At 38.5% G+C, this 13,941-nt stretch overlaps 1 protein-coding gene across 1 annotated transcript in view; it reads left to right on the top strand.

Moving 5' to 3' along the window:
- Window positions 1-2,990: 2,990 nt before the first annotated feature.
- The window catches only part of cspg4ba (chondroitin sulfate proteoglycan 4ba), a 56,869-nt gene continuing 45,918 nt past the window's right edge, over window positions 2,991-13,941 (top strand). The window contains exon 1 of the mRNA XM_030143145.1: window positions 2,991-3,224. Coding sequence (XP_029999005.1) covers window positions 3,140-3,224 — 85 coding nt within the window. The 5' untranslated portion in view covers window positions 2,991-3,139. The remainder of the gene's footprint in view (window positions 3,225-13,941) is intronic.

Raw genomic sequence — 13,941 nt, 5'->3', positions numbered from 1 at the left:
TCCAGTCCTGTGGTCTGGATGAAGGAGATCAACTTCCCAGTAGAAGTGGGTGGTGCTTTCACTGGAGGAGAACTCAACTAATTCAATCAATAGGAATAGTGATCAATAGGGACTATAGTGATATCTGTAACCATTTACATGTTATATTATAAACCATCAAAATATGGACCGTTAGAAGGAAAGGAACATTTGTGAAAAAAATTTGCAGACATGTCCCAGGAAGATACCTATAAAATTTGAAATGAATCCAAACAGTTTCGTCATAGAAGATGTTTGAAGAACTTGCTAATGAAGACGACAATAAAGACGCAGTTGGACACAGTGCCTTCACAACAGCTCATGACCGGTGAGATAAACAGGAGCTGACACAGAAGTGCAAAACTAAAATATAAAAACTGAAATGTCATCCAGGATCAGAATACAGTTTTCTCTTGACATTGTTTTGTGAACCTTATATATTTGGTGTCCACATTCATCTGTGTAATCCTGACATTCTGTTCATGTGTGTACAACTGTGTACATGTTCCTCCTGTGTCTGCGTGGGTTCTCCAGGTTCTTCAGCTTCCTCCCTCCGTCCTAAGACATGAGCTTTAACAGGTTATTCAGTGTCTGGTAGGTGTGAATGTGACAGTGAACGGTTGTTGTATCTGTCAGCCCTGTGATGAACTGGTGGCACATCCAGGGTGTACACCCAGGTACTGTCCTGGAGCCTGCGTGGTCTGGATGGGTCCCAAGGCCAGATCATTTCAGAACCACTGAGAATCACTGTGTCCAAACCCTGTCGCCTATATTTTGCCTGTGGCCTTTTCTTTTTTGAAAGAAGCTTTCTTTAAACATACACGTGTTATTGATTGATGATTATTTCCCATTGACTTTCATTTCTTGCAGACATTGGCATAGATTTCACTTGACCATCAGCATTAAACTAGAGCTGCAGCCATCAACTTTTTTTGTAATTAATTAATCTATTGATTATTTCCTTTAATTTGATTCAATGAAAATATTTAAATAGGAAAAAAAAAAAAAAAAAGAGAGACATGTGAAAGAGACATGTGTGACAATGACAAACAACTTGTCCTTTATTCCAGAACCAGCTGACACAACAACCACAAAACGTGTAAAAGTGAAAGGATATATAAAAAAAAAAAAAAAATCTATGGAAATAACAACAAAACCAGTATAAAAGTACATATAAAAATATCTATACAGGGTGGGGAAGCAAAATTTACAATATTTTGAGGCAGGGATTGAAAGACAGCGTATGACCAATTAGTTTATTGAAAGACATGAGAATTTATTTGCCACAAGAAAACTGACATAACAGAAAATGTTTTTATTCTATGTGTCCTCCTTCTTTCTCAATAACTGCCTTCACACGCTTCCTGAAACTTGCGCAAGTGTTCCTCAAATATTGGGGTGACAACTTCTCCCATTCTTCTTTAATAGTATCTTCCAGACTTTCTCGTAATAGTTTTGCTCATAGTCATTCTCTTCTTTCCATTATAAACAGTCTTTATGGACACTCCAACTATTTTTGAAATCTCCTTTGGTGTGATGAGTGCATTCAACAAATCACATACTCTTTGACGTTTGCTTTCCTGATTACTCATATGGGCAAAAGTTTGTGAAAAGGTATGGATAATAGTGTTAGGTATGATTATGACATCAATATATGTTTGGTTTCAAAACAATTGACGTAGTGCCTGCTGAGAAAAAACAACTAAATGTTCATTGTAAATTTTGCTTCCCCACCCTGTAGATATAAACAACAACAAACCAGTCCAATGTAAAAGAGAAGTGGTTCTCAATTGACCTACCTGGTAAAATATAGGTAAAATAAATAATAATAATAATTTTTTAAAAAACGATTAACGAAAAAACACTTTGTGGTGATCCTGGTGTGAAACACAACAGAGCAACAGCGGAATTCAAGTTGTTCATGCTTGTTCATGTTATTCACATATTTTAAAGGGTAGTTTGTAGAGGTGAACATTTTCATTAATGTAATAAAACTTTTTGTTTCTAAAACATAGAGAAAGGTTTGGAGTTGACATAATTTATAGATTATTATGTTATTATTTTACTGATTTAATTGGGCCTTATGTGGCCCCCAAACTAAAATGAGGAAAGCTGAAATGATTAAACGATTAATCAGCTGAGTTGAAGATTAATTTCCTTAATTTCACAGCCACTAAACCTTTGCCGTCTCTCAATATATGGTCTGTTTTTCCATTCTTGCGACCTTGTGAAACATCATCAGTCGAGGCCCAAGTTCTGTTCCATTTCAAAGTTCACACAAACCAAGAACACATGGAATGCCCGGATGTTGCTCTTGTCTGTTAGCTTAAACCAAAGATGCACTGGATGGTGACTTGTGTAGACTTGCCTGGGAAATAAATAATAAATAGTATACATATATATATATATATATATATATATATATATATATATATATATATATATATATATATAATAAATAGTATACATACATATATATATATATATATATATATATATATATATATATGCGTGTTGTTATTTCTGTACATAGTACAGATATAGATATAGGTATAGATACTTTTTATATACCCTTTTACTTTTATACTTTTTGTGATTGTTATTTCAGCTGGTTCTGGAATGAAGAACAAGTTGTTTGTCGTTTTCAGACATGTCTTTTTCACGTTTTTCCTTTTTTTTTTTTTTTTTTAACCTATTTAAATACTCGTTTAATCGAATCAGTTCGAATCGAAGAAATAATCAATAGGTCAATCAAATACAAAAGTAATCGCTGCAGCTCCACTCCATACCTAACCCTTACTGTACCAACTCTTTGTCCTCATTTGGGGAATGTGCATCTGGTTGCCGTGTAAACATCCCCACGCCCCCATAACGTGCTAAATCCACGGCTCCACACACAGAGCGCGAGGCGGGGTCTTCCGCGCGGCTGCGTCCATGCTTCACGAGGGGCCGCTGATGCGTTCACAGTCCGGTCCGGGGGCTCCAGTCGGTCGGTCCGGAGCTTTTCCCTGTGTGTGTGTCATGTTGGGAAACGTTAGCGAAGCTCGGCGCCGTGAAAATCATCCTGTAAATATGTAACTAAGCCGTGTGTTAGCAGCAGTGTTTAAGGAGAAGTAGGAAGATGGAGTCCCGGGTGGAAAGCAGGCTGAAGTTGTGTGTCTGTGGTCTCCTCTGGTGGTCTCTGCTGTTCGAGCTGGCGTCGGCAGGTAACACTTCAACTTTTACGACTACAACTACAAACAAGAACACCAGTGTATTGGACACACATTTAACGCCGTTTTATTCTTTCTTGAAACATCCTTTTTGCATGTTTACTTTGAGGAATTTGCCGTTTGTTGTGGTGTTTGTTCCACCCTGAAGGTAACAAATGAAATAAACCTACATGTTGTTAGCTTAGCTGGGTTTGTCCCTCTACTGGAATGCCGTCATAAATAGGTTGCTGGGCTATTTTTGCGTCCAAAATGGGGTTTAGTATCACTTTACCGATGCTCTGTAGATGTTTTCTGTAATGGTTCACAGGTGGTAAAATGCTAACCTTGGTATTAGAGCGGGTGCTATCGATTATCTTTGCAATCGATTAATCTATTGATTATTTTCTTCGATTCAGTTGTATTCGATTTAGTGTTTATTTGAATAGGCAAAAAAAAAAAAAAAAAAAAACTGTAAAAAAAAATGTGGAAGAAACATTTCTGAAAATGACAAACAACTTGCTCTTTATTTCAGAACCAGCTGAAACAACAACCACAAAAATTATAAAATGATATATAAAAATGTCTCTATAGAAAACAATGTTAGTGTATATAAAAATATATACAGATTTATAGAAATAACAAAATCATAAAAGTATAGAAATTTTTATAGATATAAACAACAAACCAGTCCAGTGACATCTATAAACAATCTGTCAGGTTAGTCTTGAACACATTTGGATCCAACTTACTAACTTCTACCAACTGAACATGGAACTAACATACAACTGTGTGTTGATCCTGGCATCATATGCGTCACAATAAACGTCTGTGTGAAAAACAGCGGAACCAATTTTTACTGGCAGCAAAATTAAGGAAACAAAGCTTTGATTCAGGAAAACTATTCTAAATTTTTTAATCGATTGAAGTTGTTTAATCGCTTCAGATCTACTCGGTTTAGTGCCTTTCAAGTGTACATAAACAGCATGAAGGGGGAAAAAATGCAAAATGGTCATAAAGTAACAGAAATGAAATCATAGCTGATATTTAATGCTCCAGTCCAGTGTTATACTTTGCATTATGGCAGACATGATGTGCTGTTGAATGTATTTCCTCTCACCTTAGCCAGCAATAGTAACGGCACCGTGATGTCCACTGCACTGGAAGAATTATGTGACTGTGACAATAGCACTTAAATGAATTCAAGAACATGGACAGACCTAAGGGAAAAAATATGTTTTTAGAGTTACATCTCCAGTCGTACATTATTTACATCCATGTGGGCATTCATTAGTCTGTCTGGTTGATTTGATTTCTGGGCATGTGTCATTAAAATTCAGTGTGGTTCATTCATCCAGGCTGTTCCCCCAGGGATAATCAGGACTTGTTTCACTGTGACTCACACTCCTTGTATCCTTCAATGGGAAAAAAAAACTACAAATATAGGCATTTTCTTTACTTCATTGCATTTCAGAGTTCATCCCTTCACTTTCCTTTGCATTCACGAAATACAGGGCCATTATGAAACAACCCTCAGCTAAAACCGTCACGTCCTGAGTTTGACAACGTATCACCGGAGTGGTGTGACAGTCAACAAAAAACCAAAGAGGCACTCCAGTCAAGTTGCATCTCCTGATTTGTTCTGTAAACTGAGCACACAGGCAGTGACAAGTATGGGTCTTGGCCCCTTAAATTAACTGTAAGCGGGTGTTCGCGGAAAGGTCGTAGGCTTTGTTGTCGGGAGCAGCGGTTTGGGAAATCTCACAAAAAATGTCCCTGTCACACAGAAGAGTGCCCCTGCAGACACATAGATTACAGAACACTGCTCAGGCACCTCCTGTTTGTGCATCCTAAGGCATAGAGTCAGGTCTGCATGGGCTGTTTTCTGATGGGTGACTGTGCTCTTTCATTTTCATGCCCCCCTGAATTTCAGCACTTCTGAACCTCACATTTCTCCCAACCATATACTTAACAACTCCTCATTTCCTTGTAGGAGAATCCACTGTGGAGAATGCAGGGATGTCATCATTACAACAGCAAAATACAATTGAGCGTGCATGTCCATCCTTGTGAATTTAAGGGAAAAATGTCATTGTGTTCCTCTTGGTCAGTTTTCAGAAATGCTTCCATCCTCCCTGTTATTTACACAGAGCCAGTCACATGAATGAACATGAGGTATAAATGAAAAATGACCACAAATTCACTCACACACTCACAGTAAAGACAAGGAATGCTGAATGCTTTGTGCCCATGGGCCTATTAATTTTTACACTGACGACATTGTCCAAGTGGCTGAGAATTGAAGACACCCACAAGAAACCAAAATTTCTTGTCATGGGGTAGATTTTCTAGAACATGAAAACAGAGTCCAGAGAGGGGTGTAGAAATCTGGTTATTAACCCTTTCTAGGGTACTCATAGAAATACTCTGAAATTCACAATTTCAACCATAGTGTGAAATGAGGACATAAGACTTTATTACTTTTTTGAAAGGTTTCAGAAATTTTTATTATGTAGGTAATCAAGGTCAATGAAGTTAGTATATTTGGTTCCTTAACCCTAAGTAAAAATGAATAAAAAATCCAAGAAGTAAATATAAATACAAGAAAAGCACATGTAAGGTGAAATGAACATCTATTTTAGAACATTAGAACATCACTTTTAGAACATTAGACCAACATAAGTGGTGATCCAGACACCTGTCCACATCCACATGATCCCTTTGAACATCATTCCTTACATTAGTACCATTACTTCATGGTACTTCTCAGAGCAGGTCCACTCACTGTTCATGCAGAGGTGGACCTTACAGACCCTGTAGACCACATCGGACCTGAGATTGTTGAGTCACTGACCTCACTGCAACTGTTGCTGTCACTGTCTTGCATACGGAAATTACCAAAAATAGTCACTCACCTGATAAAGGATTAAGGAATCTGTACCTAATGAACCGCATCTCTAATGACACAACTGAAAATACTTTGTTTGAAATTAAGGAAACATTTTGGGTGTACAGGGGTTGGACAAAATAATGGAAACACCTTAAAAAATCAACAAAATATAATTTAATATGGTGTAGGTCCGCCTTTTGCGGCAATTACAGCCTCAATTCTCCGAGGTATTGATTCATACAACTTGTGAATTGTTTCCAAAGGAATTTTAAGCCATTCTTCAGTTAGAATACCCTCCAACTCGTCTAGAGACGATGGCGGTGGAAATCGACGTCTTACTTGAATCTCTAAAACTGACCATAAATGCTCAATAATGTTGAGGTCTGGGGACTGTGCCGGCCATATGAGATGCTCAACTTCATTAGAATGTTCCTCATGCCATTCTTTTACAATTCTAGCTGTATGGATTGGGGCATTATCATCTTGAGGTGAAGGTGTTTCCATTATTTTGTCCAACCCCTGTATGTGAAATAATTGTTTTTTAAGGAGCAAACTTTCCAGTTAAAATGTTTGATTCTTACATTTGTTATTGCTCTTCTTTGCATAATTTTGTTAGCTTAATTAAATGAAGGCTCCTTTGTTTCCATCAAGACTGAAGAAGAAATAAGTAAAAACAAAATGAACAAGAAAAGCACTCGGAGAGTGCAGACCTCTGCTAAGACAGATCCCCCCCCCCGATCACCACCAAAATTTAATAATTTCTTCCTTGTGCCAGTATCAACATTTCCTGAAAATTTCATGAAAACCCATCCATAACATTTTGAGTTATGTTGCTAACAAACAAACAAACACGCACATAAAAACACACAAACCAAAGTGATCACAATACCTCCTGGTGGAGGTAACAAACTCAGAGAGCACAGACCTCTGCTAAGACAGATCTCATCTCTCTCTTCCCCCCCCCCCATCACCACCAAAATTTAATCATTTCTTCCTTGTGCCAGTATCAACATTTCCTGAAAATTTCATGAAAATCGGTCCGTAACTTTTTGAGTTATCTTGCTAACAAACAAACAAACAAACATGCATACACGCACGCAAACACACAAAGCAAAGTGATCACAATACCTCTTGGCGGAGGTAACAAGCAAACCTACAGAAAAAAACCCATCAGTACCAGCTGTTTTCAAAGTTATTATTTTAAAAATTGCTATAGATTTTGCCCTGAATTTTAAATTGGTTCATCTTTACTGATTTGGCACAAAAATGATCAACAGTATCCAACAAATATCCATTGGCTTTCAGAACGATTAGAAGTTACACAACTAGGGATGTAAACAATTAATTGACTGTCGATTAATTGTCAATAAAAATTTGCTCGATTAAATTATTAATTGTTGGTTAATTGCCCTTATCTACCTGTCCACACATGTCTGAAGGCTGCCGGTTTGTCCGTGCTGCGACGCTGTGGCTGGGATAGCCGGTCATCGAGCCGGATCCTGGCGTTGATGAGTTAGAATCACTTTAGGACATGGTGAAGCCAAACACAGACTGGCCGTCTGTTTGTGGGAGCGGTGCACCCCCGCCTAAATACATGCAGAAATGCGGGGTTGGTATCAGATCGGAGCACTTTCCCTGGAGGTTGTTCTAGTCCACAGTCAGTGAGACAGAAGTTGAAAAAATCCTCCAGGCTCCTGATCCAGGCCACAGGTATGTCGAGCATTTGCGAAGCTTCAGGAGGTGGGGAAAAGATAAATGAGCGAAAAGTTTCACTTTCACTTCTGCGAGGGCACGGACTGCACCACCCCGTACCCCCATAGTATTATAAGTAGAATGGAAAGTGACGCACTCACGCACGTGGTTACCAACCAACACGCATGCATTCTTCTGCCCGAACTGTATGTGTGCGGCCGAGTAAACCCCACCCCCACCCCCCACTGACGAAATGCATGCGCATGCACCCCCCCACACCGCCACATCAACAGATGAATTCCACAGTACCATTGTACCATTGGATACTGACTGTATCCAATGGTACAGTAAATCAATCATTAAGGAATATGACATGCTTTTTTCATGAAGTATATAAACAATATTTAGCTTTTACTCTTATAGACCATATTGAAAGAGATATTCAAGTTCTCAGGAAAACGCCGCTTATCAATTAATCGTTAATCGATCAATAAGGTCAACAAACTAATGATGAATGGATTAATCGATAGTTTGCATCCTATACACCACAAAGACTTTATCCTTTTGTCATGATAAATGTTTGGTTTGTAGTGGGTAGGCTGATCTGTTGTGATCAGTCCTACACATATCCACAACCCCTCTGTTCAGTGAACAATAGTGTCATTTTATGTTGTCTTGCTCCAGTTGAGCATTTAATAATGTAAAATTGGGCCGGGCAAACAGGATAAAAGATTGCATTACATTCATAGTCTTCTCACTTCTTAATAAAATGTAGATGAGTTACAACTAAGCTGTAACAAGGAGGCTGTTAAGGCTGTGTGTGATGTCTTTTTTATTGTTGTACCTGCCTGGACGCTTGATATTTTTTGCATAATTTTGGACTGACATTATTACAGCATTGAGCATTTTTAGAAGATATAAACAGTAATCCAAGTTTTCCTACAGCTGCAGTGTTCTGCAGGAATCGAGAACTGGTTCTTGTAGAGAACCCAGTAGCTCAGTGCCTTGGAATCGTTAGTCTGAGTGCTTAACAATTAGATCTGTGATGTCATCATGTCAAATGCATCACATGTCGTTTCTGTATTTTGGTTGTGAAGTCTCTAAAGTATGGTTATATTTCACCAGTAAAGACCACACTAGGGCCTTTTACAACAGTAGCAGAGCTTCCATTAGGACAGAGGGTTAAATACCTCCAACATGCACAATCATTTCTTTTCTTTCTTTCTATTTATGTTTCAAGCAGAAGAAAAAAACTAAACTTTTGTGTGTACAAGGAACTAATAGCAGAGCAACCACATTTAACCACAGCATCCAATTAAACTGCATCAATGGAATGTCTTTGATTGGCTGCTTAGCAAAGGGGGCGGTGACTCTGGAGGCGGAGCCTACAGTAAGGTGTCCCTCTGTCACAGTCGTAACATTAAACTCCTTCAGGTTCTATCCATCCTGTTAATGTTAGCGTCATTTCACTGTATCAGCCTGCTTTACTGTTGTTTATGAATGATCTCCATGTCCTAGAATTTACATGTAGATGACGACAAGGCTCAGAGGCTGCAGCGGGTACAGCTAACAGTCCTTTAACCACACCTTTAGAACCCTTTCAGAGGTTTGTTAGAAACCAATGCAAAATGTTAGAGCAAATTTGGCATTAAAGAGTTAATGCAAACAAAGCCATTTGTATCATAATGTATTCCCTAACCCAATGAGAATTGATAGGGAATCGAATTGATAAGTGAGATCAATAATGATAAATAGATAGACAGTGGTAAGTTAGTTGCTGAGATTTGGTTTCTGTACCAAATAACTGAAATACAACAAACTACATCAATAAGTAAATGGATAACGTTATCCCACAGTGGGCAATTCCGTCAACAGTCTCCACAGTACAGTATACAAAAAACAAACAACACAGACATCGACATTTCAGAAATCATCATCATACATACTGTCAGTGTGAGCAGCTTAATGGAACTGGAATTGCTAAATTCTTATCAGTTCCCATCCCTAGTGTTTCCATTACTGTGACACACTAACTTGTGCACTTCTTCTATAATAAGTCAAAAACATTTTTTCACTCTACCATATGTGTTGATCAGTCTCACTGCACATCAGAGTTAAGGAGGAGCTACAGCTGATGGACTTACAGTAGTTCTTTTTTATCATTTCTTCAGCAGCAGTGTAACGATGGGCCACCATTACCATAGTCAGCTTGATTAATTGTTTGTATATTTTATAGTATAAAATTTGTTATTGAAGGACAACAGGAGATGTCAGGAGAAAGTGGGTGTGATTAGTGTGGACATATGCGGGAAAGGAACAGCACACATTTTAGTTAATGGAAAACTATTTGTGAAATTATTTAAAAAGTATAAAATTGTGAGTCGGTATACATCCTATGAGAGATTCACGTCCAGCCATGAGAGCCGGGTTTCTGCGCTGTCTCTGAGCTGAGCAGAGAAGCCGTGTATTAATTAAATACTTAATATAGTGTAGTGTATACCAACAGACAATTATTATATAAAAATGATAAACACACGGTAGACGTGGACTTGGTCATGTGCCTGGTGAAATGGTTCATGCGACAAAACCGTCCCCGGGGGCTTGATGGGCTAATTATAGTTCCACCCAGTTGACCCACACACACATGAGTTGTAGCAGGGGTGTTAGGTGATGGTTTAGGTCAGGGGTCAGCAACCCTGGTCCTAGAGAGCCACTATCCTGCATGTTTTAGATGTTTCCCTCTTCCAGCACACCTGATGGTCATTATCAGGCTTCTGCAGAGTTTAATGATAGGCTTATCATTTCAATCAGGTGAGTTGGAAGAGGAATACATCTAAAACATGCAGGATAGTGGCTCTCTAGGACCAGGGTTTCTGACCCCTGGTTTAGGTAAATATTTATTTATATATTTGGGTCTGATATTTTATTGTTGTATAGTTATGATGTGTATATATATATAGTTGTGCATAGCTTAAATATGGAGTTTGATCATGTATAGTTCACTGTGTTTTATATGCACCTACAGGGTGGGGAAGCAAAATTTACAATATTTTGAGGCAGGGATTGAAAGACAGTGTATGACCAATTAGTTTATTGAAATCTTCAAATCATATTTTACTGCATTTCTAACGGTCTTGTTGTCTACCTCAAGTTCAATTGCCATTTTTCTCATGGATTTGGTTGGATCCTTTAGGATTTTGGATTTGAGAGCGTTAATAAAAGCTTTGGTACATTTTTTGTTGCTTCCTCCACTTCCAGACTTTCTCGTAATAGTTTTACTCATAGTCATTCTCTTCTTTACATTATAAACAGTCTTTATGGACACTCCAACTATTTTTGAAATCTCCTTTGGTGTGGCGAATGCATTCAGCAAATCACACACTCTTTGACGTTTGCTTTCCTGATTACTCATATGGGCAAAAGTTTCTGAAAAGGTATGGATAATAGTGTCAGGTATGATTATGACATCAATATATGTTTGGTTTCAAAATAATTGACGTAGTGCCTGCTGAGAAAAAACAACTAAATGTTCATTGTAAATTTTCCTTCCCCACCCTGTAATTCACTTCCCTCATAGTGAACAGCTTCAGAGACGACTCCATCACAAGCAGTCTGTTCATTTACATACCAAGCCAACACGTCACTCTGGCCTTTTGGAATTTTGTCGCGAAGTGCATTGTGGGAATGGGAGTTCCACGCAGCCGCAGTGTCCACTACCGGGTCAGAAGAAATAGAAGGAATTACTGTAAGTCAATTGTCGTCCTATATTACAGGGTGAGGGATCAAGAAAAACAATTCTTGGACATCAGTTTCATGGCATTTTTGGGATATGTCGTTGTGTAGGCTTATCATACACACCTAGCAACCATACAGGGTATGACCCTCACCGCTCCCTCGCTTCTTACATGTATGATAAGCCTACACAATGACATATCCCAAAAATGCCATGAAACTGATGTCTAAGTATTGTTTTTCACAATCCCACACCCCATATTATAAGATGATAATTGACTTACAGTGATTCCTTCTATTTCTTCTGACCCGGTAGTGGACATGGTTTCATTACCCCGCCCCCCAAAGGGGAGGCAATGGGTATTGTTTTTGGTTTGGTTTCTTTGTTTCTGTGTTTGTTAATATTTTAACAGCAAAACTATTGGTTGAATTCATACCAAATTGGGTTTATAGATTGCCAGTGACCCAGAATAGATGTGATTACATTTAGGGAAAAGTAGGTCAAAGTTCAAATTTTTTATGAATTTTTTTAAATCTTTTTTTTTCCTCCCATTTACTTATAATGGGCAAAATTTCAAATGTCTATGAAAACACCAATTTTGTTTCAATTTACTTCAAACTCGGCACATATATAGAGGCAATTGATATGCTGACATCAGCACATGTATAGACATGATGACATCAGCTGAGTCGATGCCAAATTAAGCTAGTGTGTGTGAGGGGCGGGGTTTGTTGTGCCTGGCACCACTTGTTGCTTGTTGTCTCCGTGTTTGTTGCTGCTGTGGCTGCATAGAATTCCCATTCCCACAATGCACTTTGTGACAAGATTTCAGAAAAGTGACTTACTGGTTTGGTATGTAAACAGACTGCTGTTCATCTTTGAAGTTGTTCACCATGAGGGAAGTGATTTTGGTGTGTAAGCACAGACAGACTAATGGATTAGTGATATTTTGGCTATCACTGGAGTTTTACAAATATGAAAAAAAATTAGTGATGAAAGTCATGTGCTGCTGTCAATTTTTTTCGATGTACGATTGCTCTGGAAAGTACATCATATGACAAATTCAGATCACACAACCTCAATGTAAACTGTCCACTAGAGTCAGAGTATGACTCTGCTGACCGGACCAATGGTTTTATGTGTCTTTTTCTTCCGTGACTAGTGAACAGTACAGGCTGAGGAGCGAGATGAGGTGAGGAGAGGTGACAGAAGTGGTTTGTTCATTTGGACAAAGAAAGGGAACTGTTTAAAGTGGGAAAGAAATTGGGTTTTGTGAATATGGGCATGACTGTATGACATGCCAAGCGCCAGATATTTTCCCTATTTTGACATTACTGAAAGGATGTCAAACTGAAAACCAGTGTCATATCTTAAATTGTTATTGTTCCCAGTCAATTACAAATATGCATTTTAATATTACAATAAAACCAGGTGGTAATTACGGGTGTAACGGTGTACTCGTTTGTACTGAATACATGTAGCCTATGAGAAGAATGCAAACACTTGCCTTAAGTTTCCACACAAACCTTGCGCTGCTGCTGAATTCTCAGAGCCGCTGCAAAAAAACCAAACACTTTATTCTGAAGCTGGGATGCTGATAAATGGGGGATAAACATGACAACAGAGTATAATGGAGGCACAGAAGAGGGGTCAGACGTTCAAAGTGTATTAAAGGCCCCTGACTCTGCGGACGTCCACCGGACACGTCCACGCAAAAATCAATTTTTACGACCACATGGACTTCACGTATACAGCGTCACACGATGTAGGATGATGTAAATGTAGGAAATTGTCGTGTGAAATGTAGGAAATTGGTATGCTCGGCTATGAAACCTCAAACGTCCATGGACAGTCCGTGGAGTCCGCACAGCGCACAGTACACCCAACTCTGTGGGTTAAGTTTCACTTTTGGTTTTCGGTAGTTACAGAGCACACCCCCCTTATACCCCCCCTTTCAGTGGTCTCCTTCCCTGTACCAAAAACATATCGAAAATGTATCGAACCAAAGACCCCTGTACTGAAAACGTACCGAACCTAAATTTTTCTGTACCGTTATGCCCTTAGTGGCAATCATTACTTTAACACTAGTGTAATAGAGCTATAGTGCAAATAATACTCAAATGTGAAAGTGGATAAATGCATCAGTGAATTTAGTCTGTCTGTAATGTGTTGAAAACTGAGAGCTTCACACTCCAGATTGAAACTATAATTAAAAACATATGATATGATCTTTTGGCCTGATCATCCAATGTCAGCTTCAGTATTCTTTTTGTCTCTGCCAAGAGATTCATGTGTTCACTTGCATTTGTTTGCCTTTCAGCAAGATTACACATAAAGTATCGCACTGACTTTTATGAAAAGGGGATAGAGCCTGATTTTTTTTTTTTTTTTTTTCTTCTTTTTTCTGTATTCTTCTGTTG

Source organism: Sphaeramia orbicularis, chromosome 9 (genome assembly GCF_902148855.1).
Source record: "Sphaeramia orbicularis chromosome 9, fSphaOr1.1, whole genome shotgun sequence".
Taxonomy (NCBI): Eukaryota; Metazoa; Chordata; class Actinopteri; order Kurtiformes; family Apogonidae; genus Sphaeramia; species Sphaeramia orbicularis.
This window is presented reverse-complemented; position numbering and strand designations above follow the sequence as displayed.